The following is a 24,992-nucleotide window of genomic DNA, read 5'->3' as shown; positions in this document are numbered from 1 at the left end:
ATATTTATTAGATAATCAAGATTGACCGTCAGAGATCACTAGATTCTTGCAGTCATTTCCTATACTGAAGCGGAAATGATCGAGCATTTTTCCCGAATTTGAGGGGTTTCTGACTTTACAAAAGGGTCAGGTTTCTAGTTGGGATATGGGTTGACTAATAAATTCGATCAACTTCATTTTGTCTGTTTTGAACTGGTAAGACATCAGTTCATACAAATAGAACGGATCACTAGACGGCTTAGATGGATAGAAGTGGTGATTCACACTTTACATTAAGTTCCGTCTGGTGGAAGTAAATATGGAAGTGGATGTTCCTAACAACCGATATAGTAATTAAACCTTTGGGTAGTTGTTGAGACATCAGTTAAACTTATAGCTTATATAATAATGACACTGGCTATTACCAAGGAAATTTAGGAAGTCAACTTCAAATATTAGAGCTGTCCTTATATGTTTAAAATGTTTTATTTGTTATTTGAACTTATATGCTTATGTGGATTGTTTTTAATTTAATTGTTTACATTAGACGTTTATTTTTTTATTAGGGAGTTGAGCTTGGATAGTGTGGATTAATTGGTTAGGATCAACGGACCATGGATGAATATACATGTATATATGGGTATATATGTATCTTGGATTAGGTTAATTATTAATAATTGTTAATAATTCAATTAGTCTTATTTTTTTTTATGTAATATAAAGTTTTAGGGTTTTATTTATATTCATTAAAATTTGCTGACTTAGTTAGTTTTATTTTATTTTCTTTTTCTTTCTCTAAGTATAATTGAAATTAAGTTAATTAGCGTTGCCAATATATATAACTTTATGCGTCTGCCAAGGGTTTAGAACCCTATTCATGTAGCAGTGAAGGCAGAGAGAATAAATAGAGAGGTTTGAGAGAAAACTGAGAGGAAGAATTAGGGTTTGGCTGGGAACAAGGGGCTGAACCAATGAGAGGCTATTGAGGCTTGCTCGTGGGTTGAACCTAGGGCAACAAAGGAGTTGACGACAATCAGAGGCTGCCAGAAAGTCTAGACAGAGGATGGTTAAAGGTTTCAATTCGAAACTTAGAGGCAAGTTCTATTTCTTGCTCTTTTCCTTTGACTTGTGTTATGTGCATGCCTAAGTAGGCTCCAGGACCTAAACGGATATTAAAAGTAATTAAGTATGCATGTTAATTCAGCTTTTAAACTATAATATATGTGTTGATTAATTGAATTTAATTTACTGGTAACTTGTTTCAATTTCTGTTTTAAATCTTGTAACGATGCATACGAAGATATATGATTTTTCTGGATGATTTAGGACTTAGTTGGACCTATAAGAACTTAAACTAATGTTTTCAGAGGGTTTTTAACGTCATTGAAGACGAAAACGATGACAGGAAGCAGGAGCAGAGCCGGCTCCAAAGGGGAAAAAACCGGCTCCATTTTATTTTTAGCCCGCAACTCTCTGTGAGAGAAAGAGCCTGCTCCATGGAACTAAGGAGCCAGCTCTCAAGGTCACAAATCCGGCTCCCAAGGTGGGGGAGTCGGCTCCCTTGTGTGGGAGCTTGCTCTCTCATTTTGAAAGCAAGCTCTCTTGCATAGTAACTTACGGAAAAAAATTTTAAAGCACAGTTTTGATTTTTTAAAAATTTCAGGATTGTTTTGGTTGGTAAATGGGATTCTAAATTATTTTTCATGACATGTTAGGATCCCATGATGCATAATCTTAATCTGTATGCTATTGATTTTAATAGTATGAAAGTTTAAATAAGTTGGCATGCTATTAACGGATAGAAGGGATTTAATTGCTTAATTTTATTTTAGCAATTTAACGGACTGTAACATGATTTTTAAATCTTGTTTTGGATGCATTATATGGTTATATACATATCACATTTTGATTATGTTTATTCTGGATTATAATTGATGAACTATTAAATTCTGTTCTGTCAATTACATGGAGTTTATTCTGGATTTTAATTGATGAACTATTAAATTTTGTTTTGTCAATTACATGGATGTTATTCTAGGTTTAATTGATGAACCATTATATTATGTTCTGTCAATTACATGGATGTTATGGATTGTATGTACCGGTATGGGACGGTGGCATACTAGGGACGGATTAGATCAAAACGCTAACTCCTACCTACTCTGAAATAAGGGAATGGATTATAAAATTAAATCCTACTTATATTTAAGTAGACCAGCTGAACAAAGTTGAATGACTAACTGGATTACTTGCTATTTGTATTTAAGTCAGATTAACTGAGTAAGTTGAGTGACTAACTGGATTATTTGTTATTTGTGTTTAAGTCAGATCAACTGAATAAGTTGAGTGACTAACTGGATTAGTTGTTACTTATGTCAGATCAATGAACAATTAAATGACATACTCTGGTTTTGGATGGACTTTAAATATATGACTATGGTACCACGATTTGAGCTTGAGTCTCAGAATCGATGGTTGGGAAACGTATATGCATTGGGATACATAGCTGGCTATGATGGTTGAGGTTTACCCTATTAGGTCTATCTACTCATGCCCACCTCTGGTGCATTTTGCATGTTGCCTTCTATTCAAATTGAGACCCCCTTTGTAGTCCAGTGAGAATCCTTTAGTGTGGATATATATATATATATATAGTATGGACTATATAGTTATTGCTGAGTTATCTAGGATGTATCTGCGTATCGAGTCTCTGTTTGAACTGTAGCTAGAATAGAACTTGTTCGTGAGCCTGACCCACTATTATTTTTCAGGTATCGAACGGTTCCAATTTTAGAGCTTGTTCGTGCTGAGCAGAGATGGTCATTTATTCTTCCGACTGCGCAAGACTATTATTTATATTTAGTTTAGTTTCCCTTTTTAGTTCAGTTTATCTTTAGTTGGGTTTTGAATAGGGGTCCACTAGATAGATTCCTGAGTTGTATTTGTATTGGAGGTTTGGATGTACCAGAACAATTCTTAGTTATAAAATTTATTCTGAGGATTTCATTATTGGATTATCGTTTTAGTTTTCTTTCAACAATTTTATTTGCTCCTATTTATCATATTTGTATTCTGTGTTCGATTATTGCCATTTATTTTTTTATATCCTCGGGTATTCGGGCGTAGGCCTGGCCAACCCGTATTCGGGAATCCGGGTGTATCACATTTATGGTACAACCATTAATTATTGAGGATCTTGTTTTGAGGATTTGTGTCCTGGGTTCATGATAGTACGTTTTATTGTTCTGGTGACTCATGATTATGTAGTTGTTGGGAGATCTGTTGTTTAGTCATCTTAAAGTTGATTTGTGTGACGATTGTCGTATAATGCGGTTAGTAGTCGCTGGTGCGGTTATGCGATGGTGTAACTATGCCTTGGACATCAAGTGCTTTGTCTGATAGGAATATGTGGATTTGAGTTTGAGCTTGATTGTGAGATGGACGGGGTTCTTTGTTTGGAGTGTTATGTGTCCTTTAAATGATGAGTTGAGATCGGATGTTGTCATGTTCAGATGTCTTGAGACCGTTCTTCTTGCGGGCTCTGAATGCCTTGCGTGGTAGTGTTGAATGGATCAATGTTCATTCTGAGTCGGGTGTAGAATCCAGTTGGTTTTGTGTCCTAATGTCGTGAGTGATGAGTACCCTCATAGGGTGGTGAACAATGTGGTTTAGTAGCGGTGGTATATGATTGTCTATTGGCGTATGTTGTCAAAGGCAATAAGATTGTTGAGCTTATAATCCTACGGTTTGGTAAGGTGTTTCGCGAGAAGTCGGTGATTGTGGGCTTCTCTTTAAGGAGGGTAGATTTTGAAGACGAAATCTCTTTAAAGAGGGTAGATTGTAATGACCTTGATTTTTCCCATTTTTTATTTTTTTTGGGATTTTCTGATTTCTTTGGGTTTATTTTCGTTTTGTCTCGTTTTACATGCCGGACACTGTGGAGTGTGCCGGGTGTGTCTTGAGAGTAGTTGGAGCATTTCCTTGAGTTCAGGACTCTTGAAAATGCATTGGTTGTCATTTTTGGCATTTTTTAATTTTACGGGCCAGGAGGTCCCAGATGGGACCCGTTACCGAGATTGTTGTGCACGGAGGTTATGTCACGGGTCCATTGCATTTCATACTTTTTTAAATTCTGCATATTTATATGATTGTATGTTAAATTGTGTGGTTACAAATTGATTGGTGTGTATATATATATATATATATTTAATGGAAAAGGTAAGATATTTATTTTATGTGGGACCCACTAGAATATAAGCACTTTATTAGCCATAAGGTCATTTCATAGACCCTTATTTCTCACTCTCATTTCGTCAGTCTCTCCCTCCGTCACCATGGCTTCCTTTTTCTTTTTCTTTTTCTTTTTTCTTCATCTCAAGTCAAGATCTCTCTCACTACATTTAGAATTTGGCTTTGCCACTTAAAACAAAGTTGACGAACGCGTTGAGGCCAACGTTTTGATGGGAACAGAGTTTCGTTTGGCCACCATTTGGATTTCTTGATTGGGCTAAGTTTTGGGGCTTTTTCTTCCTTCTAAGGTAGGGGTGTTCTAATATATATTTCTTTGATTTTTTGTAAATTATCCTTTATGAATTTTATTAATAGCATGCTTAATTTGTATATTTGTCCATGGCAATTTTTTTTAAATGTATAAAATGTGATAGATGTGCTTTATAGATTAAATGTGTTGTTACAAGTGTATTTATTTGAAAATTGTGAAGGAGCATGAGTAGTTGTAAATTGTGGTGTGTCTTATATTTACAATTGCCATGAAACTTGAAGTTGTAATTTTGAAAGTTAATGCTTTAAATTTCTTTCAATTATGTGAGTATGATATAGATAAAATGTATGAAATTTTATTGTTGAGTTGGTATTTGGAAGCATGAAACATTCATGCATTCATTGGGAAAAAAAAAAAAATGAATTTTGAAAATGAAGTTTTCTTTTGGAAAGGTTGTTCTTTGAAAGGGGAAATATCTTTTTTTTTTTTTTATAAAATGAACCGGATTTCGCGAGTCCGGGATTAGCTTGACCTAGGGGGAGCGCGGCCTAGTGTAGGGCGTGAAAAAGTTGATACTAGGCTGTAACGACCCGGTCATTTGCCTTCCTTTCCTTTTTCCTGAAATTTTACGAATGAATTTTTTTCGTTTAATTTTCTTTTTTGAGCTCTGTTTAGTGTCGCTTAGTGTCATCTCGAGTGCTCATAATTAGTTTTTGAGACTCTTTCATGTGAATTGACAACTTACTTTGAGGACCGAGTCATTTTCGCATTTTTCGTTTTTGGACACTATGCGCTATTTCGTCATTTTCCCTATTTTGTCTTTTCCCCATTTGTCACATTGTTGGCACAACCTTACTTCTCATGCTCAGAGTTAGTTTTTGACTTCACGTGCCTTCATCTTGAGTGGTTTCCTCGAAATACGTATCTTTACTTTTGTAAGAAAGTACTCTGGTTGCTCCCGGTGTCCATAGGGGCATGGATGCAAAGTTCTTTGAAATTATTTTCTTTTCTTGGGGTGTTTTTCGTAAATATCTTTTAAAAATATTTTATTTCAGGGGTTTTTAGAAAAATATTTTAGGAAGATATTTTCATTCTGGACCATAAGTGCAGTTTTCACTTTTTGGAAAGGCCATTGTGCAATTAATGAAAGTTATTGCAAAATATCTTGTTTTGAGCCTGGATCCTCGTACGGGATTCATTTTCACATTTCGTCGAGTTGTGTACTCTTGGAATTTCCTCCTGGTCGATGTTTTCCAGTTTTAGGGTTTCTGGCCCCGATTTGAACCAAACTTGTTTTAGGCATAACTTTCTGCTCGGGACTCAGTTTTTGACGCTGTTTCTTCCGTTGTTCATATTTTATCATTTTGAATCTTTTTCGTTCACAAAGTTTTTCCATTTGAGCGCGTCTGCTCAAATTTTATTTTTTCAGACCCGACGGGGCCCGTTCGGGGCACTTTTTGAGATTTCTATAAAGGGGGGTGAGATATTTTATTTTTCATCTTCTCCCCTCTTCATGCACGACCTGGAGCTCCCATGGCAGCCCAAGGGGTGTTGCCATCTTCTCTCTCCTCTTTTGGTTCACTTTTCCTTGATGGAAAGTCTTCGGCCTTAACGTTTGTTGTTCCCCTCGCCGTGCTCTACCTTTCCCCCTTATTAGAATTCAGTTTTGACCATTTCTTGAGTTTGGTTTTGAGGTCAAGTTATGATTTTGATGGGGCTTTGATGGGGGTTATGTTCACGGCGTTGTCCCCGACAAAATCTAGTTGTTTCGTCGGATTCGGAGCCGTTCCATTTCGATGGCTTTTGAGATTTTCATCTCAAATTGAGGTAGGGAATGTTCTAGGTTTAAATTCTTGTTATATAGCATGCTTGTGATGCTTATACTACTTGTTTGCATGATTAAATATAAAATCTAGAGATTTTATTATTTATTCTTCTTGTACGGGATCTAATTTTCCCGGTTGCTTATGACTTGGTTTAAACATGTAGCATGATTTTATATTGCCCCTTGATATGCTCATTGTCGTGTATTAAAATTGGAACATTTAAATAAGTATTAAAGATTTTCTTTAATATTTATCTTAAGTGAAAGATTAATTCACATGGCCTTAACTAGCTTAAAATCAATATGTGTTAACATATTAAATTAGGCCTTAGCATGCTCTTCAACATAGTTGAATTTGAAAGTAATTGGAGGTGTTTTGAAAATTAGTAATTATTAATTAATTTGATTAATTAATTTGCCCCGAGTGCACTATTCACTCTATTTAAATTCCGACTTGATATTCTTGATTTACATGCCATATAACTTTACATATATTTGATTTAGAATATTCAGTTAGGTTTTGAAACCTTTTATTTAATTAAATTCCATGTTTAAGATTTAATCCTTATGATGATATACAACTTGGAATTGTATTATGGCATGCTAGAAAAGTAAGCTTAGGTTTAGTTGTTCACATATATTAAATTAGGATTAATTGCATGAGAATTACAACTTTTAATTCATATTTAACTTTAGTGAAAGTTTAATTCGTATGGTCGTAAATTACATGAAATAAGCTTGTAATGTGATATTACATTAGTCATTGGCATGTTCTCTAAGATATGTTAAATTGAGAGCATTTGGTTAAGTTTGAAAATCTAGAGATTTTAATTAAAAGAATTAATTAAAATCTATTTTGTGGTCCCATTAGCTTAATTAAGATTTTAACTTGATATTTGTATTGGCCATGATTTGTTTACTAGCATATATTAATTGTGAACCATTTAAAGTTACTTTAGAACCTTGATAATTAAATTAGCATGATTTAATTAGAGTTCTACTTTATTGTTCCAATAGCCTAATTGAGTTTTAGAATGGATATAGGTGGTGACCATGCCATGTCCTTTAACATGTATTAAATTGAGGTTATTTGGAATTGAATTAGAATCTAGAGAATTTAATTGTGTTTATCTATTTAAATTCTATCAATTTGCTCCATGATCTAGTTGTGTTTTAGAAGTGGTTTCTATATTCAAATCATGGACTTAGACTTGTTGTATATTCATTTGGTTATGTTTTGAACATTGGATAACATAGTTACTATGTTTGTATTCATGAGAATATGTTTTTCTTATTGAATATATTGTTGCATTATGTAATGATTTGCACACTTCGTATTTAACATAATTCATGCATAGCGTGTAACGAATCACACACTAAAGATTCGACATTCATCACATCATATTAGTTGTGGACTTAGAGCATGTATTGTATAGGTTTCCAAATTTGGTTGTGGTTGGTAGATAGTTGATTATCTTGCATATTCCTGTTGATATATGCGTTGTTGCACAACTTGTTGATTTTGGAAACTTGGGGATGTCGTTGTTTGACTATGGCTAGGACGTGGTTCTAGTACGGGGGATAGTCCCTCTATATGGTCTAGTGCGCACATAGGGAGGTTACCTATGGGCTAGTAACCCTAAAGTAACTATGTTGTCGGTCAGATCCGGCGTGACGTCCGAGGATCCACTTTGTTTGATTTCGCATTACATTTTCAAGTTGATAACTAAATGATGTTGTAACTTGTTGTTTCTTATTTGTCGTTTCATTTTAAGTTACAAGATGTTAACTTTGTGAAATTGTGCTTTATGCGTTGTATTGGAAGTTCCAATGTTGGTTAAATTGCATCGATATTGAAAATCGTGTTTTGACGTTCTAATAAAGCTTAGGATTGATCCTATTGATTCATTTATAACATAGACGTTAAGTGGCATGAACCACTACTGTTATTTTGTGCTTTAGATTCTAAGTTGATGGCTTTGAGAACTTAAACCTTGTTGCATTGTATAACATGCTCTTTTGTTGTTGAATTGCATGGATAATGTGATTCTTGTTAACTTGTATTCAAATATGTTTTTGTCATGTTATATAGATTACTCTAGACCTAGTTCAATTGTATTGAAAATGCAATTCATGTTAATCTATGCTCAAGCATTCTTCTTGTCGTGTTCTTTGGATTATCCCAACCATGATTCGTTTCATACACGTATGTATATCATGATTCTTGTTGCTTAGACTCTAAGGTAGCTTACGATGCTCCCCGAGTCTCACTTGGACATAGACGTAAGGTGGCATGAGCCCCTTTAACATGTTTCACCTTAAGGTGATAAATTTGTAAAATGCTAGGTGGATGCATGCTCATCTCCTACGAGTAGCTTTATGTTACTCACCCTTACGATACTGGGGCATATTTCAGGTACGAAGACTTGGTTCGTGAAGCCTAGCATTCCTTGGATGTCGTGTAGTTTTCAAGTTTCCATTTCACGCAAATGTTATCATGAAATGTCATTTTGTAGACTTATATGTCAAAATATGTATATTTGATTCCATGTATGTAATGTGTACTTAAGTACACTCCTTTCAATGTATTTGATATTTATGAGATGAGGCCGGAGGCCAATGACATGTGTTTTGTATTCTATACAACTTTTTAACTTCATGAAATATTATGAAAACCTTGAAAAATCGCAAGTCATTGCTTCACCGTGGTTGCATCGGGTGTGGGAATTCCATTTTCATTCTTTCATATGGTCTTATTAATCTTGTATGAAGTGTGGCCAAGGGCCAAACGGTCATTTGATCCCGTTTTGTATTTTTGGAGTCCGAGTTTTCATTTCAAGTTCCATTTTTGCCTTTTTGCCCGTTGGGGGGTCGGATTTTGTATTGGTGGTATATTTAAGTCGTGGACCATTGTAGCACGTCCAAATAGGTAAGTTACGTTTGCGTGCATGGTCATTTTCGGGCAAAACCTTATCGTTTGCGTTTTGAGCCTCTTGTGAATTCATTTCGCATTTTTTTTGCATATTCTGATCTATGGGCATTATGGACCTTTCATGGTAGTTTTATTTTCTTCTTTCAACATGGATGAATAGAAAATATGATTTTAGGGGGGGTTTGTTTTCCGTATTTGTTTAGAAAATGTCATCTTGGCATCAGAAATCGCATCCGAAACTCAGCTCTCAGTTTTTAAATTTAGCAACTTTTTGGACCCTCTGCACCAGTTTTCTTGGGAGGGCATTTTAGGCATTTCACAGTGAGTTTTTTTCGATTTTCCTCATGAGTCACGTAGAAAACTCGATTTTGAGGGGGGTTTCTTCTTTGTATTTTTGCAAAAAAAATCATCTAGGCTTCCAAATTCAGCCTCTGATCTGGATTTTTTTGGAAAATAATCCTATAGCAGCTTTTGGGCTGCTGTTGCTAGCTATGGTGCACTCAGGGTGCGCGCGGCGTGCATGGGCGTGCGCATGGGGCTGTCATGGCCCCTCGTCGGGCCGCCACAACGTCAATTCTTCTTTTGGGCTTTTCTTCTTCGTCCAGACTCCGATTCAAGTGAATTTTTTTTTGAACTTGACTAATTTTTCGTTGTCTTTCCAACAGTATGCTCGGTTGCACCCGGTTCTTCCTGGATGATTACCAGTTTACCATTTTTGCCTTAAGTGCTCGTTTTTCTTCATCATGCCGTTTCTCCTTCGTCCGGACTTCGAATCATGCGATTCTTGAGTCCATCTTGATTAGTTTTTCATTGTCTTTCCAGCGGTGTGCTCGATGGCACCCGAATCTACAATTTTTAGAAATGACCATTTTGCCCTTGGGGGCCTGTTCGGTTTTTTTCTGATCATTCGTTCCCGCATTAGTTCTTATTGAGTTCCACAACCTCATGGAAGGTCACTTTGATTTCTTAGAGTCTTTTTTTTTTTTTCTATTTTTGCTTCTGCATTCGGATCCGTTATCGGGTCAACCTTCGGTTCATCACAGGACATGCTGGCCTAAAAACCAGGGTCGTTACATAGGCCCTTTAACAGTTGCTGGCTTTGGAACCGGGGATAGCTATCAATCTCGTCTCGGTAAAGTCAGTTAGCGAGTTTTCGAAAAGTGAGTGTTAGGTCGATATAGACCAAGTTTGGGATGAGATGCATCACACTTCATATCATGTGCATGGTTTTGAATAATTGTGATATGTGACTGTGTATATTAATTGTTATGTTATAAATGTTATACGGACTTCCATTATATGATCTCGTTTACTTGTACTCTATTTTTTGTGTGGATTCACGGGGTCATTAAGAGGTGTGTCTTAGACACCTCCTACTGAGCGGCTGGCTCACCCCATCATATTGTTATATTTTTTTCAAGACACGGGAAGTAAGTGGCAGACGATGCTCTTCCACATGTTTGAATGGGTTAGTGGATTGTTTTGACATCTTCTGTATTTGTGAGTTTTCAGTGATTTAGAGATATGATATACTATATGCTTTGGGATGACATATATTTTATGTTTTGACATTGGATAGGACTTTAATGCCTTAGACAACTTCGGGTTCAGGTAAGGACCCGGTTAGCGATTCGGATCCCCGAGTTCGGGTCGTTACACTTCCTTTATTTGGGATTAATAAAAAGATAAAAATAAAAATAAAAGAATGTTATATATCATAGATTAAAGTGAAAAAAAAAAAAAAAAAAAAAAAAAAAAAAAAAAAAAAAAAAAAAAAACTGACTTGTAGTCTTAACCATAAAATGTATAATCAGTAACCATTTTCTTTTTCATTATTTTCTTTAAATTTGAAGAGAGAGATAGAGGGACCCATTTTACTTTTTTTTTTCTCTTTATTAGAAAAATCCCAATGAAAGATCACAATTCTCCCTACCAATATATATTTCCTCTTCTTCCATACATTCACCTATTCGAACATGGATATTTCTGTTGAGAGAGCTGTACGCTCCACCAACTAAGTTATCGAATAATGCTCCATGTCCATTTAGTGAGAGGACTTTAAAAATAGGCACATTTAAGGAAACTAGGTAATCTAACAATTATGTGCAACAAACATATGTTTCACAATGTGATCTAAAAATTTAAACTATTAAGTGGGCTAATATAATATACCAAAGAAACCCAATTTAGTATACTATAATATAATATACAAGTCAATCTCAAGGCCTGTAAATATAATTTATTGATTACCAAAGAAACCCAATTTAGTAGGAGAAGTGGGTCACCTACACAACCCATCTTCCCAATTTGACTCTTCTTCCCAATTTCCCCCTATATAATCCACACAACCTTCTTCTCTCTTTGCTCAAACCGTTACTCAACAAACAAACAAACAAAGAATTTCTCATTCCAGTAAGCATTTTTCGTATTGCTCCTAAGACATCAAATGGCACACAAGAGTATTGAGATGGGTCTTGTCCTGGTGGTCCTGGTGACCATGCTCTGTGCAGAAGCTGCAGCCCAGTCATCTAGTTGCACAAATGTGATCATCAGCATGTCACCCTGCCTCAACTACATTACCGGGAACTCCTCCACGCCGTCTTCGGGATGTTGCACACAGCTCGCCACCGTGGTTCGCTCAGAACCACAGTGCTTGTGTCAGGTACTCACCGGCGGCGGCTCATCCTTGGGGATTAATATCAACCAGACTCAGGCTCTTGCCCTTCCTGGTGCTTGCAATGTTCAGACTCCACCCATCAGCCGCTGCAATTGTAAGTATTCCCCAACCAAATTCTCTTTCCAATCAGAAACATCCTGTACAAAATTTTCCCACCAAAACTCGAAGAAAACCACCCAATTTATTTTCCATTCATTCACTTCACTTCACTTTCTTTTAGTTTAACTTCCCGTTACTAGTTTCATCTAATCAAACGCACCCTTGAAAAATATGATGATATTATATCTGCTATTGTAATTAACTTGTAAAATCTCTACCTGTACAGCTGCTTCTCCAGCCAACTCTCCTGCAGGAACACCAGAATCTCCCAGTTCAGGTACATGAATTTTTGTGTTCAGTACTTACCGGATATATATATATATTTATGTGTGTGTCTGTGCATTCCACATGGTGATTTCTGCGATAAGAATGCTCATGTTGATGCTTCAATGGATGCAGGAACTGGATCTAAAACGGTGCCGTCGACTGAAACTGGCTCCTCGGATGGAAACTCAATCAGCTTGACAATTCCTCTGCACTTGCTCTTCCTTTTTGTTGCAACTTATGCATCAACCTTCACTGTGTGCTGAGTTATATATATTGTTAGTGTATTATGTAGTGATTATAATCTTATTTACTTTTTTGTTTGTCAATTTTCTCCTTCTGGTTGAGTGGTTCTTGTAATATTTATTCATTGGTGACCTCTTATGGGGTTGATATGATTTTGTATAATTCAAGAGAGTTCTTGCTCTCTTCTCCTTTTAATAAGAGATTATTCCTCGCTTGTGTTTTGGTTTAACCTTTTTTTTCCTTCTTTCTTTCGAAAGTACCAAGGAAACACACACACCCACCATATTATGTCTCACTAAGGTTCGAATGTCACTTAATTCTACAACACAATAAACTTATTTGATGTTGTATTTGAGAGTACTAAATCGACACTGAAACTAAAATTAGAGGAAATTTAATTTAATTTAATTTTTTTTTTTTTTTCGATTCCAATCCTAAAATGTTGATTCAGTGTGCCTAACTTTTTGCCCAAACAATGACCCGGGGGGGACGAATTGGGTCTTTTGACAAATTCTAAAAAAAAAAAAAAAAAAAAAAAAATTTCCTAAATCAAATTATAAAAAATTTACCTATTAAAAGGTTTATGTTCAAATATAAACTTGTTAAGAGATTTATGAATATTAATATTGGAGAGTAAATACACTCTAATATAATATAATGAGCCCAAGAAGTAAAGACCCTGGATTTTTAGATATTCTGTTATTTAAACACAATGCCTTGAAAGATAGCTAAAACTACTTTTATCAAATACTTAAGAGTCCTACTTTATTTAACTAAGCTAAATGATATTTACCAAACACTTAGTGAGCAAATAGATTTAACTAATGAAAATGCACATGTAATACAACATCTAAAAGGCAAAAAATGCAGACTATGTTTATTATGCAACTAAATTTTAACAAATGAATACTCAAGAGATCCGCATCACTTGACCAGAAGCATGCAACAAAATCACATAGCAAGGCTATATCAGAACTATTCCAAACATATTCTTTGTACTTTTAATAATAGTGTATGTATGTACGTATAATAGTATGGATATATTTTGGGGTAACGGAATTTGGGTTTCAGATTTTGTGGCTCGGAGATAAAGAGATTAATTTTGTCTATTAAAATGTTTTGAGAAGATTAAAATGGCAAATTCATAATTCAAATAAGTCAATAAATAACAAGGTATCTTTACCTTGATTTAGAATGTCATTGTTCAATTTATCAAACTTGAGAGGTGTTAATGTTCAAAACGGTACTTAAATTGTAATTACTTGTGTTTAACCCAAATCCAAAGAAGGTGAGTAAAATTTACCCTTATTATTATTGGTCTCTATCTATTTATTATTCCAGTTTTATTATTAACCTCGATTGTACTTCTTCTGCTTCTTCTTCTTTTTGATACATAAACCTCAATTGTACTTGATCCCGGCATTATCATTTTGTGGCACAAACCTACCATAAATTTTGATAAAAAGTATATCAATTGTAAAAGAGTAATGATACAGTGCTCTAAAATTTTTAAATTATGCTAAATAATATTATATCATTCTCACTCATATAAAAAAAAATCATATACATCCTATGTTTGAATTAGTTATCATTATTCGTCATAAAATTACAAAATAGAGTCAACTTTATTGGGATTGAACGTGTAGAGTAGGCAACTCATTTGTAGCTTTGCCTTTCATTTGTCCGACAACCCTTTAATTGTTTGTGTGCTAAAATTGCTATATTAAATAAATAAAAATTTAAAAAAATTATAAATCAATCAAATATGCAAACTAAATCTATTCAAATGACATTTTAGTTTTGTCGGTGCACAAAATCTCGGACCAAACATTGAGGTCCAATCACAAGACCTGGATGCTCTCACACTCAATAATGAATGAAAACAAAATGAAGAATGATAAAAGAAATTTGAGACAACGTCGCCCATCAACAGCTTTATCTTATTAGGGTCCCTTGCCCGAACTTTATTTTCTTTGTTTTTATAGAGAGTATGCCCTCTATAATTTATTTCCAATTTCAGAGAAAATCCAAAATTGCAAATAAATTATCTTGGAGAAAAGTCCTAATAAGAGAGTAGCCTAGGAATCACAGGCAATGACACAGAAGATGGGAATGATATGATCTGACCATAGCAATATGATAAATTTATTTATTTTTTTTTTAAATTGATACGGACATGACAAAGATAAATAAAAAAAATTAATAAATAAAAATTAGTTATAAAAATATATATATATTAAGCTTTTCCATTTCTCAATAATAGGGATGTCACCACTTTTTCTTCTATTCTTCTGTTTTTTCTTCTTCTCGATCGTCTTTCATTGATTTAGGTTACACTTTGATATGAAAAGTGAGAACAATGCTTCAGGTAAAAGATAATATTACGCTTATATTGTTGTTGGGCTTTTAAGCATAGTGTTTATTTTTACAATTTTACCCTAATTAGATTTTAAAATTTGAGTTGAGAGCCCCATGATTTTTTAAAATATATATTCACAAATTGACCCCTGAAATATTTTCTAACTGTGTCATTGCCTATCCAATCGTGTCGAGTCATGTCCTTGGCATAATCGAGCCCTATTCTTGCTATGTCCCTCTCAAAAAATTAGCCATTTAAAACTATGGTTTAAAAAATTAACCATTTAAAACTATAGACACTTCTAGTTATGTCTCGACTTGTCTTTATTTCACATGGTTACGACACGTTCAACACGATATTCGTTCTTCGTATATAACTATTGAGGAACACTTGAAAAGGGTATTTCACAAAAAATAAAAATAAAATATGTTTTTCAAAGCCTCTGAATGATGTTAGTGATAGTTAGTTTTTATCTTTTTTTTCGTTTAGTCTTAAGCTATCCCTGCGAACATTCGTATCCAAATCTTCTTTTGAGTGCACAACATGGGCCCCACAAGTAACCAAGCACTTTCCGAACTTATAGAAAAATTGAAAATTTAATTGAAAATTTTGTTTAATTGATCGTCTTCAAGTGTTGTTCTTTTATTTTTTTTAAAACACGAATATAAACCTCACAACACACGCATCATTTAAGTTAGAAATGCAATTCGAAAGCGAGATTACAAGAACTTACCTCCTGAATCTCTACCAACGCCGCTATGACCCAGAAGACTTTAAACCTTGAGTTATAAAAGCCTAAATTTGAAACTTTTATATTTTTATGAGAGAACTATATTCAACTCTTATCTATCTTCTAACTTCTATCTCATAAGTGTTTTAATATTGTTTTTAGATAACTAAAGCAACCAAACCTTTACATTTGTTAGGGTAGGATAGAGAAGAAAAAGGATAGTTCACTGAATAAAATAAATAAATAAAAAGAACAAAAAAGGTGGTAGCCATTTTCATTGTTTAAGTACGATTTTTTGAAGAAAAAATAAATAAATAAACAAGGCCGTAATGAACGATGATAATATCGGATTAATAACAAGAAAAAAAAATAAAAATAAAAGAATGTTATATTTCTTAGATTACAGAGAAGAAAAAAAAAAAAAAAAATTGACCATTTTCTTTTCCATTATTATTTTTTAAAATTTGGAGAGAGAGAGAGAGAGAGATCCCCATTTTACCCTGCTTTTTTTTTCTTTTCTTTTTTTTTTTTTTTCTCTTTATTAACGGAAGATGACACAATTCTCCCTACCGACCTATATTTTGCCTTCCTCCAGACATACCAGCATCTAGTGAGGGGAACTCGAAAATGGGCACATCCTCACATCCGCTTGAGTTGGACACACTACTAAGTGTAACGGACAAGTATTTCCCGATCCAAAACAAAAATTTAAATTGTTAGGTGAGACTAACACCCTATATACTCATTCACTTTCCATTCGAATCCGACGTGGGACAAGCTCCTTGTAATGCTACACGTCCATCCAGTCATTTTCGTCCAAATATAATATACAAGTCAATCTCAAGGTCTGAAGGCGTAAATCTAATTTACTGATTACCAAAGAAACCCACTTAGTAGGAGAAGTGGGTCACCTACACAACTCATCTTCCCAATTTCCCCCTATATTATCCACACAACCTTCTTCTCTGTTTACAAAACCGTTACTCAATCAACAAACAAACAAACAAACAATTTCTCATTCCAGTAAGCATTTTTCGTATTGCTCCTAAGACATCAAATGGCACACAAGAGCATTGAGATGGGTCTTGTCCTGGCGGTCCTAGTGACCATGCTCTTTGCAGAAGCTGCGGCCCAGTCATCGAGTTGCACAAATGTGATAATCAGCATGTCACCCTGCCTCAACTACATTACCGGGAACTCCTCCACGCCGTCTTCGGGATGTTGCACACAGCTCGCCACCGTGGTTCGCTCAGAACCGCAGTGCTTGTGTCAGGTACTCACCGGCAGCAGCTCATCCTTGGGGATTAATATCAACCAGACCCAGGCTCTTGCCCTTCCTGGTGCTTGCAATGTTCAGACTCCGCCCATCAGCCGCTGCAATGGTAAGTATTCCCCAGCCAAATTCTCTTTCCAATCAGAAACCTCCTGTACAAAATTTTCCTACCAAAACTCGAAAAAAACTTTAGGAAATACATTCACTGCTAACTTGTAACATCTCTACCTGAACAGCTGCTGCTTCTCCAGCCGACTCTCCTGCAGGAACACCGGAATCTACCGGTTCAGGGCCTTCAGGTACAACAACATTTTATGTTCATTTCAAACTGCACATACTAGCTAGTAGTTTGTATATCGCTGTTCCTCCAATCTCCTCAACAAGAATAATCATGTTGATGTTTGCATGAATGCAGGAACTGGATCAAAAACAGTACCAACAACAATCGACTCCTCCGATGGAACTTCGATCAGCTTGATAATTCCTCTCCAGTTCTTCCTTCTGTTCATTGCAACTTTTGCACCAACCTTCACTAGATGCTGAGTTCTTACAATTACCTAGTTATTTTTATCGTATTACTTCTTTTATTTGATGACCTTTCATGGGGTTGATATGATTTTGTATAACTGAAGAGAGATCTTGCTCTCTTTCCCTTTCAATAAAAGATGATTCCAGTTTTGTGTTCATGTACTCGGCACTTAACTTTACAAGAAGGAACCATGAAAAGGAAAGTTTGTGTGGCCAAAACGCCAAAACACAGGAACACATCAAACTCACCTAGGATGGCAGAAAAGAAGATCCAAGGATTTTATCAAAGAAATTGAATCATCAAATTTGGTACACAATTAATACAACTGATTGGAGTCAGACAATGCAGCAAAATTTTATATGAAGCCGGACTCTTTATAACATAAACAAAAATTTCCAGAAGGTTTGCAACTAGCAATGTGCTCCATAGTTACAATCCCACTAGAAGAGTCCCTCTCCCAAGCACAAAGATGGCATAAACTTACATTTGTAGCTGGTGAATCTTGAAAGCAAGATCGGCTACCGCCAAAGTTTGTACACTACACCCAGGCAATCTTAAAGCATATAGGCATGCTCGTCATGCTCAAGTCTGTCTACCTGCATTGCATGGGTCGGAACCATCATCACTGGCTCATACTAATACATTTTGCAGCAAAAGGTATATATATAATAAATATATATATATATATATATGCATGCATAACAAGTATTCAAATGCATTAATGCCAAACATTTTTTAAATGGAAAATGATAGAAGAATTGGTTGAGAAATGACCAGGACAATTACATCTCCACATTCTACAGAAAAAAAGTTCGGCTAGCCAGGCATTTCAGTTTGTCAGAAAACTCATCTTTAATAATCTTCATAATTAAAGAAACCTTTTTTTTTTTTTTTTTTTTTTTTTTTTTGTGGTGCCCGTTGGATTCGTGGCTACAACGTCAATCCCAAATATCAGCAATCACCCACAAACCACAAATATCTCTTAAATCAGGGTTCGAACTTGAGAAGCAGCAACATTTTTACCTCAAAAATAAGCCCACTAACTGATATCCAAAGAGAATGAACTCAAAGCCTTGATTGTTGAAAAAGATGAAGCATTAGAAAATAAACTAACAGCACAACATATATATGTATATATATAATAATCGCGCATATAGAAAACTTTGTACTGAAACTACTGACAGGCACACCAAAGGGAATTACATCTAACCTATCTTACCAATTTTAATTGTGATTAGCATATACTCATTGTGTCCCACAAATTTTTCGTACTTCTTCCATTGAGTAACTTTGCTACAATTTGAGCCAGTATACCTCAATTAATCACAAGCCTCACCAAAGCTAAGCAGATGGTTGCTTCACATGTCAAGTAACAAAATAAGAATAAATCTTAAACTTGCCGGCTTTTGTTTTTGCAATGAGCTTGGACATGCTAACCATCCAGCTCAGGGCAAGATGTTCACAAACAGTTTGTCCACTGAAGCACTATGCCAAACTCTGACGTCATACAAATATGCCACTTTCTTCACAAGCTGGAGCAAGCCAAACTTGAGGGAAATGGATTTAAAAAAAAATGGACCTTATAACAAGTCAATCTGTTTGATTATATATGTAACCCCATGTAGACACAAGACAAGCTGCTCCTGAACAGTTTCTATCCACTTAAAGATCCTACTCCACGAAATACATGTGTTTCAGATCCTATAATTCTCCATCTCATACTCATTCAACGCTATTAACCATTCTAGACCATGAAACATACAAGTTATACTTGCCTACAACCTATTTTGCAATAGGCATATGTTTCTTATTGAACACTCTAGAAGATTCAAATTTTAGAATGTGAATTGAAGTTATGCACGATGCACTGACAAGAACAGAGATGCAGTACACCACTTAACCCTAGAGTGTGGTATGATGTAGCTTTATAAAGCTACATGAGAATGATTGACAAAAAATTAAATTGTGGTAAAGTAGCTTTAGAGCAAGACATTTTTTTTTTTTGGTCATAACTCGGTAACGTCCCATTCATGTAATATGGATGTGTTGCTCATTACCACTCTAAAAGCACCCAATATTCCACCGAAAATGAATCGCAGTGGTACACAACAAGAAAGGACGCCACACTATAATGTGGTAAAATGAGGGCAAGTTCATAAAGATATGTAGATTGCTTTAATAGAAGTTAATGGTGATACAGCAGTTTGAAGGAAAAACCTATTTTCAGTCATTCTTTGAAATAGAGATTACCATTGCCCCATTCGCAACTTAATTTATATCCTCTTAGGTCTTGTTCAGTCATTATATTTATCTCCTCAAGGAAAATACGCGTAGTAGAGTAAAAAAAAATAATAATAATCCTAGTTCGTTGAACCAAAGTGTACCATGCTAGTTCGTTGAACCAAAGTGTACCATGTGCAGAATGCAAAATCTTGATTGCGTACCACTAGTATGCTACTCCCTCCATCCCATTTTAAGTGTCCCTTCTTGGTAATCTAACTTTTAAGATGTGGCTTTTAATATTTTATAATTGTATTGGTAGTGAATGAATTACCAAATTTACCCATAGTAAGTCCACAGTGAAGTGATGATGTTTTACATTTAATTGTTTTTATAACTTCAATGCAAGAAGGGAAAATTGGGAATGTTGCAAAACATAGTACATTGACTTTTGAATTGGGACAATATTTTGGGACAGCTAAATATGGAATGGTGGACACCTATTATGGGACGGAGGGAGTACTAATGGCAAAACCCTCTTCTCCATTCATCCACTAGATATTGTCCGCTCCCATCTCTCCCATCTAGATTGGTGATTGAGTTGGGACAATATACGGAAAATAGAAATTGAGAAAAAATTGTTGACTAAATATTATGAAAAAATCTTTGACTGAGATATATCTTTACTAAGCAAAACAAATATATATTATGTATGTTCACTAAAAATTATTCAAAATCACCAAAAGGTGGTCAACATGATTCAACTCATTAGTTGATTGTCCAATATAATAATTTAGACGAGTAAAGATGAATCTTCTCGAATTTACTTCAATTCAATTTCATAATATAAACCAACATCTGTCTGTCCAAATTACTGTTGAAAAAAGGATGGGCCATTAATGACATAAGTATCCCACATGCTATCAACCTAGAGAGTCTGCTGCATCTCCAATGCTCAGCCTTATCTAGTAAAAAGATAAGCTATTCTTCCCACCTTCCAGGCAATCACATCACTGCTAAAAAATACTGCTCTTACATACTTGAAAGATCCATGCGTCAGAGGCTCAGACAACCCACTTCCCCTAGAGTTCAATGATATACTAATGAAGGCTTCTATGGACTCCACACTTAGGTTTCCAAAATCTGCCATTATGTGACAGATTCTTGGAGCACCATTTCAGCCATGCACTGAAGAACTATTCTGCCCCAAGTTCACCGTTGAAACAGCTGTTATGAAACAGTAACGGGCCACAATGGATTCCTATTCTAGAAGACTTCAAATTAGGTTTTTTTTTTTTTTTTTTTTTTTTTGTTGACTTATCTCCTTCATTTAGGGAAAAACAAAAAAGACTTGTATCCTTCTAAGGGTGGAAAACCGGCACTGGATCTACCGATGTTGCAATAATTACTTTTCTTCGTCAGAAACAGCTAAATATGAGGTACATTTTACCTCTTCTTTTGTCATATACATATATATATATATACATATATATTGTGTGTGGTACTGAGAGGGTTTGGGTTTGTTTATGAAATTGTTTAAATCTTTTATATAAACCAATCTCAAATTGACCTCTGCTGCCTTTTCTTCTTTTCTTGCCATTCAGGGAGAAGAATTTGGATCAGTGGTTTTTTTTTTTTTTTAATGTAACACTTTTTTTTTTCCTTTCTTGTTTATTTCTTTGCAACTTTTGTTCTAAAATGCTAAAATCACATATTTATGGTATTGTTTTTTTTCCTGAATATATTTATGGTATATTTACCTGTAAAATAATTATTATTCTAATTTTCCTTTTAGTTTATTGTATTATTTGTTTTTAGTTGTCTTATTTAATTCTTCATATATATTCTTTAAAGGCAACTACCAATGCTTGCCTTACTTATCAAAAAAAAAAAAAATTACCAATACTTGCCTTACTTATCAAAAAAAAAAAAAATACCAATGCTTGCCCCATCTGTGCAAGATACTGAGGGGTTTACTAGTTGCAATCCTAGACTTCACCTTTATTTGCACCAAGTGACTACTCTCAAGTCTCATGCTCCAGGTCATGTTCCCTTGCTTGGTAGCATAAGCAATTTACAGTTACAACATGCAATGGACCCCTTTTTACAAATACTTTTTAATAATTATAAATCCTTAAAAAAGAACTAAAGAAAGAAGTACAACCCAACACATACAACTATACAAGTACACAGGTAATTGTTATACTTCTTTATTTATTTTTCAAATTGTATAACTTATTGACATTAACAGTATAAAGAACAACTAAGAGAACTGCATTATCAGGCCCATTGACTAAGAATTAAGCATTATTATGATTTACAACTTATAAAATATTTAGATATTTTTTCTTTTTTCTTTTTTTCTTTTTCTTTTTTAATGACCCGTCATTTTTAGTTGCATGCACAAAATTGTTTATAATAGATGGTACTTTCAACTAACTTTAAACTGATATAGTCCAAAACCATAGTCAACATGATTTTGGATTTCATAATATTGATGTGAATAACTAGAAACATCGAGATGTTATAAACTAGAATAAAAAATCACAAATCATGTGTATCAATGAGTTATTAGGCTTTTGATAATGATAAAAATATTAATTGCCAGAACTGATTCTGCTATGCGTAACCATTACAGTAATCAATACCTCAAATTTAAGTCCATACTCTTACATGCATCTGGGGATCAGCCAAAAGTTTAAGCCGGCACGCACGAACTCAAAACTTAAAGTATATCACTGCACTACATGGGAACCACTACGTCAAAATAGGTTTATCAATCAGAGTACAACCTGGCATCTTGCCCACACCCAAAGCAATCAAAACTTCCCCAACATCCCCGTCCACCTCGACCCTCATTACAGTTTAGAGCAACTCTAAACCAACATTTAACCCCGTTAAGTAGCCCATAATGCTGTCTACTATGCACAATATTCAAAAAGCAACCCCAATTTTGTAAAAAATAATGCAGTACTGTTCAGAAGTAGGAATGATAATAAAGACACAAAATGCACATTTTTCTAATTACAGTGTTAACAAATAGAAAGGAACTATAACACATATTCCACACACAATGAACTGATCATAGTATACAGATGAGATTTTAAAATCCTTCACAAGGGTATACATTCACCATTGAGCCATAAACATGACGATTATTAATTTATTAGAAACGATGAAAGAGTGAGACAATAAAGGTAAAAAGGCTTGTCAATATCAGAAACTTGACTAACTTCAAGCCAGGAAAATGTTGCCAATAAAGAGAGAAAATAAACATGTATTTGTTCTTCAAAACAAGGCACACCTCAACCATGTGATCGTGAGCGCATAAATTCTTCGAGTCTGTCCCACACATCAAGCGCTGCAGCTCTGTCCTGGTGCCGTTTGTTCTTGCTAATCTGCAAAATGGAGTTGTTCTTTTTTTAACAAATGGTTGTATCAATAAAGAGAAACCAACAGCTTGAGGAAAATTATTCTCACCGAGATAATTTTCACATTCCATTGCTTCACATTTTTGGCTGACTCTACACTGTCATCCTCAAATCGCATGTAAAATCCAAGAACTGCAATAAGATTCAACATGGACATTGTCTCATTAATAAAAAAAATTCTCCCTTTATCATACTCAAAACTATGTCCAACTACGAAAGAATGTGGTTTTATAACAATAGACAAAGTAATAAAAACCAAATTTTTCAAGTTCCTAGTATATGTGTGTGTAAAGAAGCATTCCAAGCCCAAACATTGAGGAAAAGAATCCAATTTGTTTCAAATTCAAAATGCAATATGTGTCTGATATGTGTCTGAATATATAATATGACTTACTTTTGTTAAAAATTTCAACATGGTCCTTATAAGGCCAATCCTTGAACTGCCACTCCTTGCCCAAAACAAAAACAGCTACCACCCGATCCCAATCCTCCGGCTTCAGTGCCGACGGCTTATCCCTCACTTCGTAGGCCGTCACCACCCGATCCCTACTAAACTTCTTCTGCACAGTAACACAATCAGGCTTCAGCCCCTTCATCTCCTTCACCTTTACATCAGTAGGAATAAACACTCCATTCTCCAAAAAGTCCTTCACATTATATATAGTGATCAGCGTCTGAAACGCACTGGGTACCAAAATTATGGGCACTCCTAGTCCTTCCCCCATCTTGCCCCCCTTCAAGTGCATCTTGGACTTGGGAGTCATGTCATACCCTAATTCATCCCCATACCCTCTCTCGTCCGTCCGCATCAGCAGCCTATTCTTCGCCACCAACCCATCTTTCCGCTGCTGCGACTCAATCCGCCGCCTCTCCTCGTCGCGCTTGGTAGCGGCGACGAGCACGCTGTAAAAGTCACGGTGCCGGGACTCCAACATGGATTCACGATCTTTGAGGGGTTTCTCTACAGCTCTGAGCATGGACATGTAGTGAGTATCCTCCGAAACCCTAATTACCCGTCCATCAGAAGAATGTTGATGATTGAGGACATCGTTATCTTGGAATTGTCGGTCCTCGTTGTCAATATCCATTCGATTATCGGCTGTGGCGGTGGTGGTAGGTGGTGCGATTAAACCGGGGTCATCGGGCCGGTACTCATCGTCGTCGTTGAATAAGGTTCTAGTGGCGGTGGTGGCAGTGAAGGGGGGGTTTTGGGGGAGGAGTTGGATGGCGTCGGTGGATGAGACTTTGCCGAGAAGGTAGTCGAGCAAGGATTTGCGGTCGGGGAGGGTTACGGCGGTGATTTTGTGGGCGCCGGCGATGCGGATGTAATCGGAGTGCTTGAGATGGTGGTTCTTGATGAAATGAATTAGCGTTTCGAGGGTGTAGAGTTGCCCTTGTTTCGCCTTGTACGCGGTAGCCATGGAGCAGGGGAAGGTGTAGTCGGTGCCGAACCGGAAATCGTCACCGACTCGGACGATTTTGTCGAGTTCGCCTGCGATGGTGAAGTCGCGAAGGGCGGAAAGTGGATCCATAGAGAGAGAGACTGATTGTGTGTGTGTGTTTTTTGCAAGGAAGATTCGGAAGAAGAATGCTTGTTCGACAGAAAAAGAGGGTCTTTTTGGTTTGGAGCTTGGACGGTAACAGCTGCTTCGGTCATATACTAGGGTGAAGTGTAAATTTGAACGGAAGATGAGGGCATTCGGGGAAGGACGGTGTCTGAGTTGTAGTTGTCCAACCTTACTACGTAGTACTCCTCCGTATATATGTTTGTGACGGTACCAGCGGATATCCCACGCACCCCGAATTTATTTGGGAAATTTACATATAATTGGAAGTAGCAATGGTATATTACCCACACATGAACGTTATAACATGAACTAAAAGTCAATGTATTTTATTTGAATTCTTTAGTAAGTTAAAATTGTAT

General features: G+C 35.6%; 3 protein-coding genes across 3 annotated transcripts; 2 read left to right on the top strand and 1 right to left on the bottom strand.

The window, feature by feature from the left end:
- The first annotated feature begins 11,578 nt into the window (after positions 1-11,578).
- On the top strand, positions 11,579-12,809 carry LOC132294819 (non-specific lipid transfer protein GPI-anchored 5-like). The gene is made up of 3 exons (XM_059792852.1): positions 11,579-12,008; positions 12,240-12,290; positions 12,413-12,809. Exons 1-3 carry the CDS (start codon positions 11,684-11,686, stop codon positions 12,541-12,543), a joined length of 507 nt encoding a protein of 168 aa, XP_059648835.1. The 5' UTR covers positions 11,579-11,683; the 3' UTR covers positions 12,544-12,809.
- A 3,860-nt stretch (positions 12,810-16,669) lies between these two features.
- On the top strand, positions 16,670-17,571 carry LOC132295348 (non-specific lipid transfer protein GPI-anchored 5-like). Its single transcript, XM_059793581.1, has 3 exons — positions 16,670-16,994; positions 17,122-17,184; positions 17,301-17,571. Exons 1-3 carry the CDS (start codon positions 16,670-16,672, stop codon positions 17,426-17,428), a joined length of 516 nt encoding a protein of 171 aa, XP_059649564.1. The 3' UTR covers positions 17,429-17,571.
- Positions 17,572-17,668: 97 nt separating this feature from the next.
- On the bottom strand, positions 17,669-24,780 carry LOC132295339 (protein CDC73 homolog). Its single transcript, XM_059793568.1, has 4 exons — positions 23,460-24,780; positions 23,115-23,197; positions 22,939-23,032; positions 17,669-18,010 (listed from the first exon to the last, which is right to left on the bottom strand). Exons 1-3 carry the CDS (start codon positions 24,595-24,597, stop codon positions 22,940-22,942), a joined length of 1,314 nt encoding a protein of 437 aa, XP_059649551.1. The 5' UTR covers positions 24,598-24,780; the 3' UTR covers positions 17,669-18,010; position 22,939.
- Between the last annotated feature and the right edge of the window lie 212 nt (positions 24,781-24,992).

Source organism: Cornus florida, unplaced genomic scaffold (assembly GCF_030987335.1).
Source record: "Cornus florida cultivar Cherokee Brave unplaced genomic scaffold, ASM3098733v1 CherokeeBrave_3.0.0_Hap2_Chr01, whole genome shotgun sequence".
Taxonomy (NCBI): Eukaryota; Viridiplantae; Streptophyta; class Magnoliopsida; order Cornales; family Cornaceae; genus Cornus; species Cornus florida.
The sequence above is the reverse complement of the archived record's forward strand: the minus strand, read 5'-3'. Positions and strand labels throughout refer to the sequence as shown.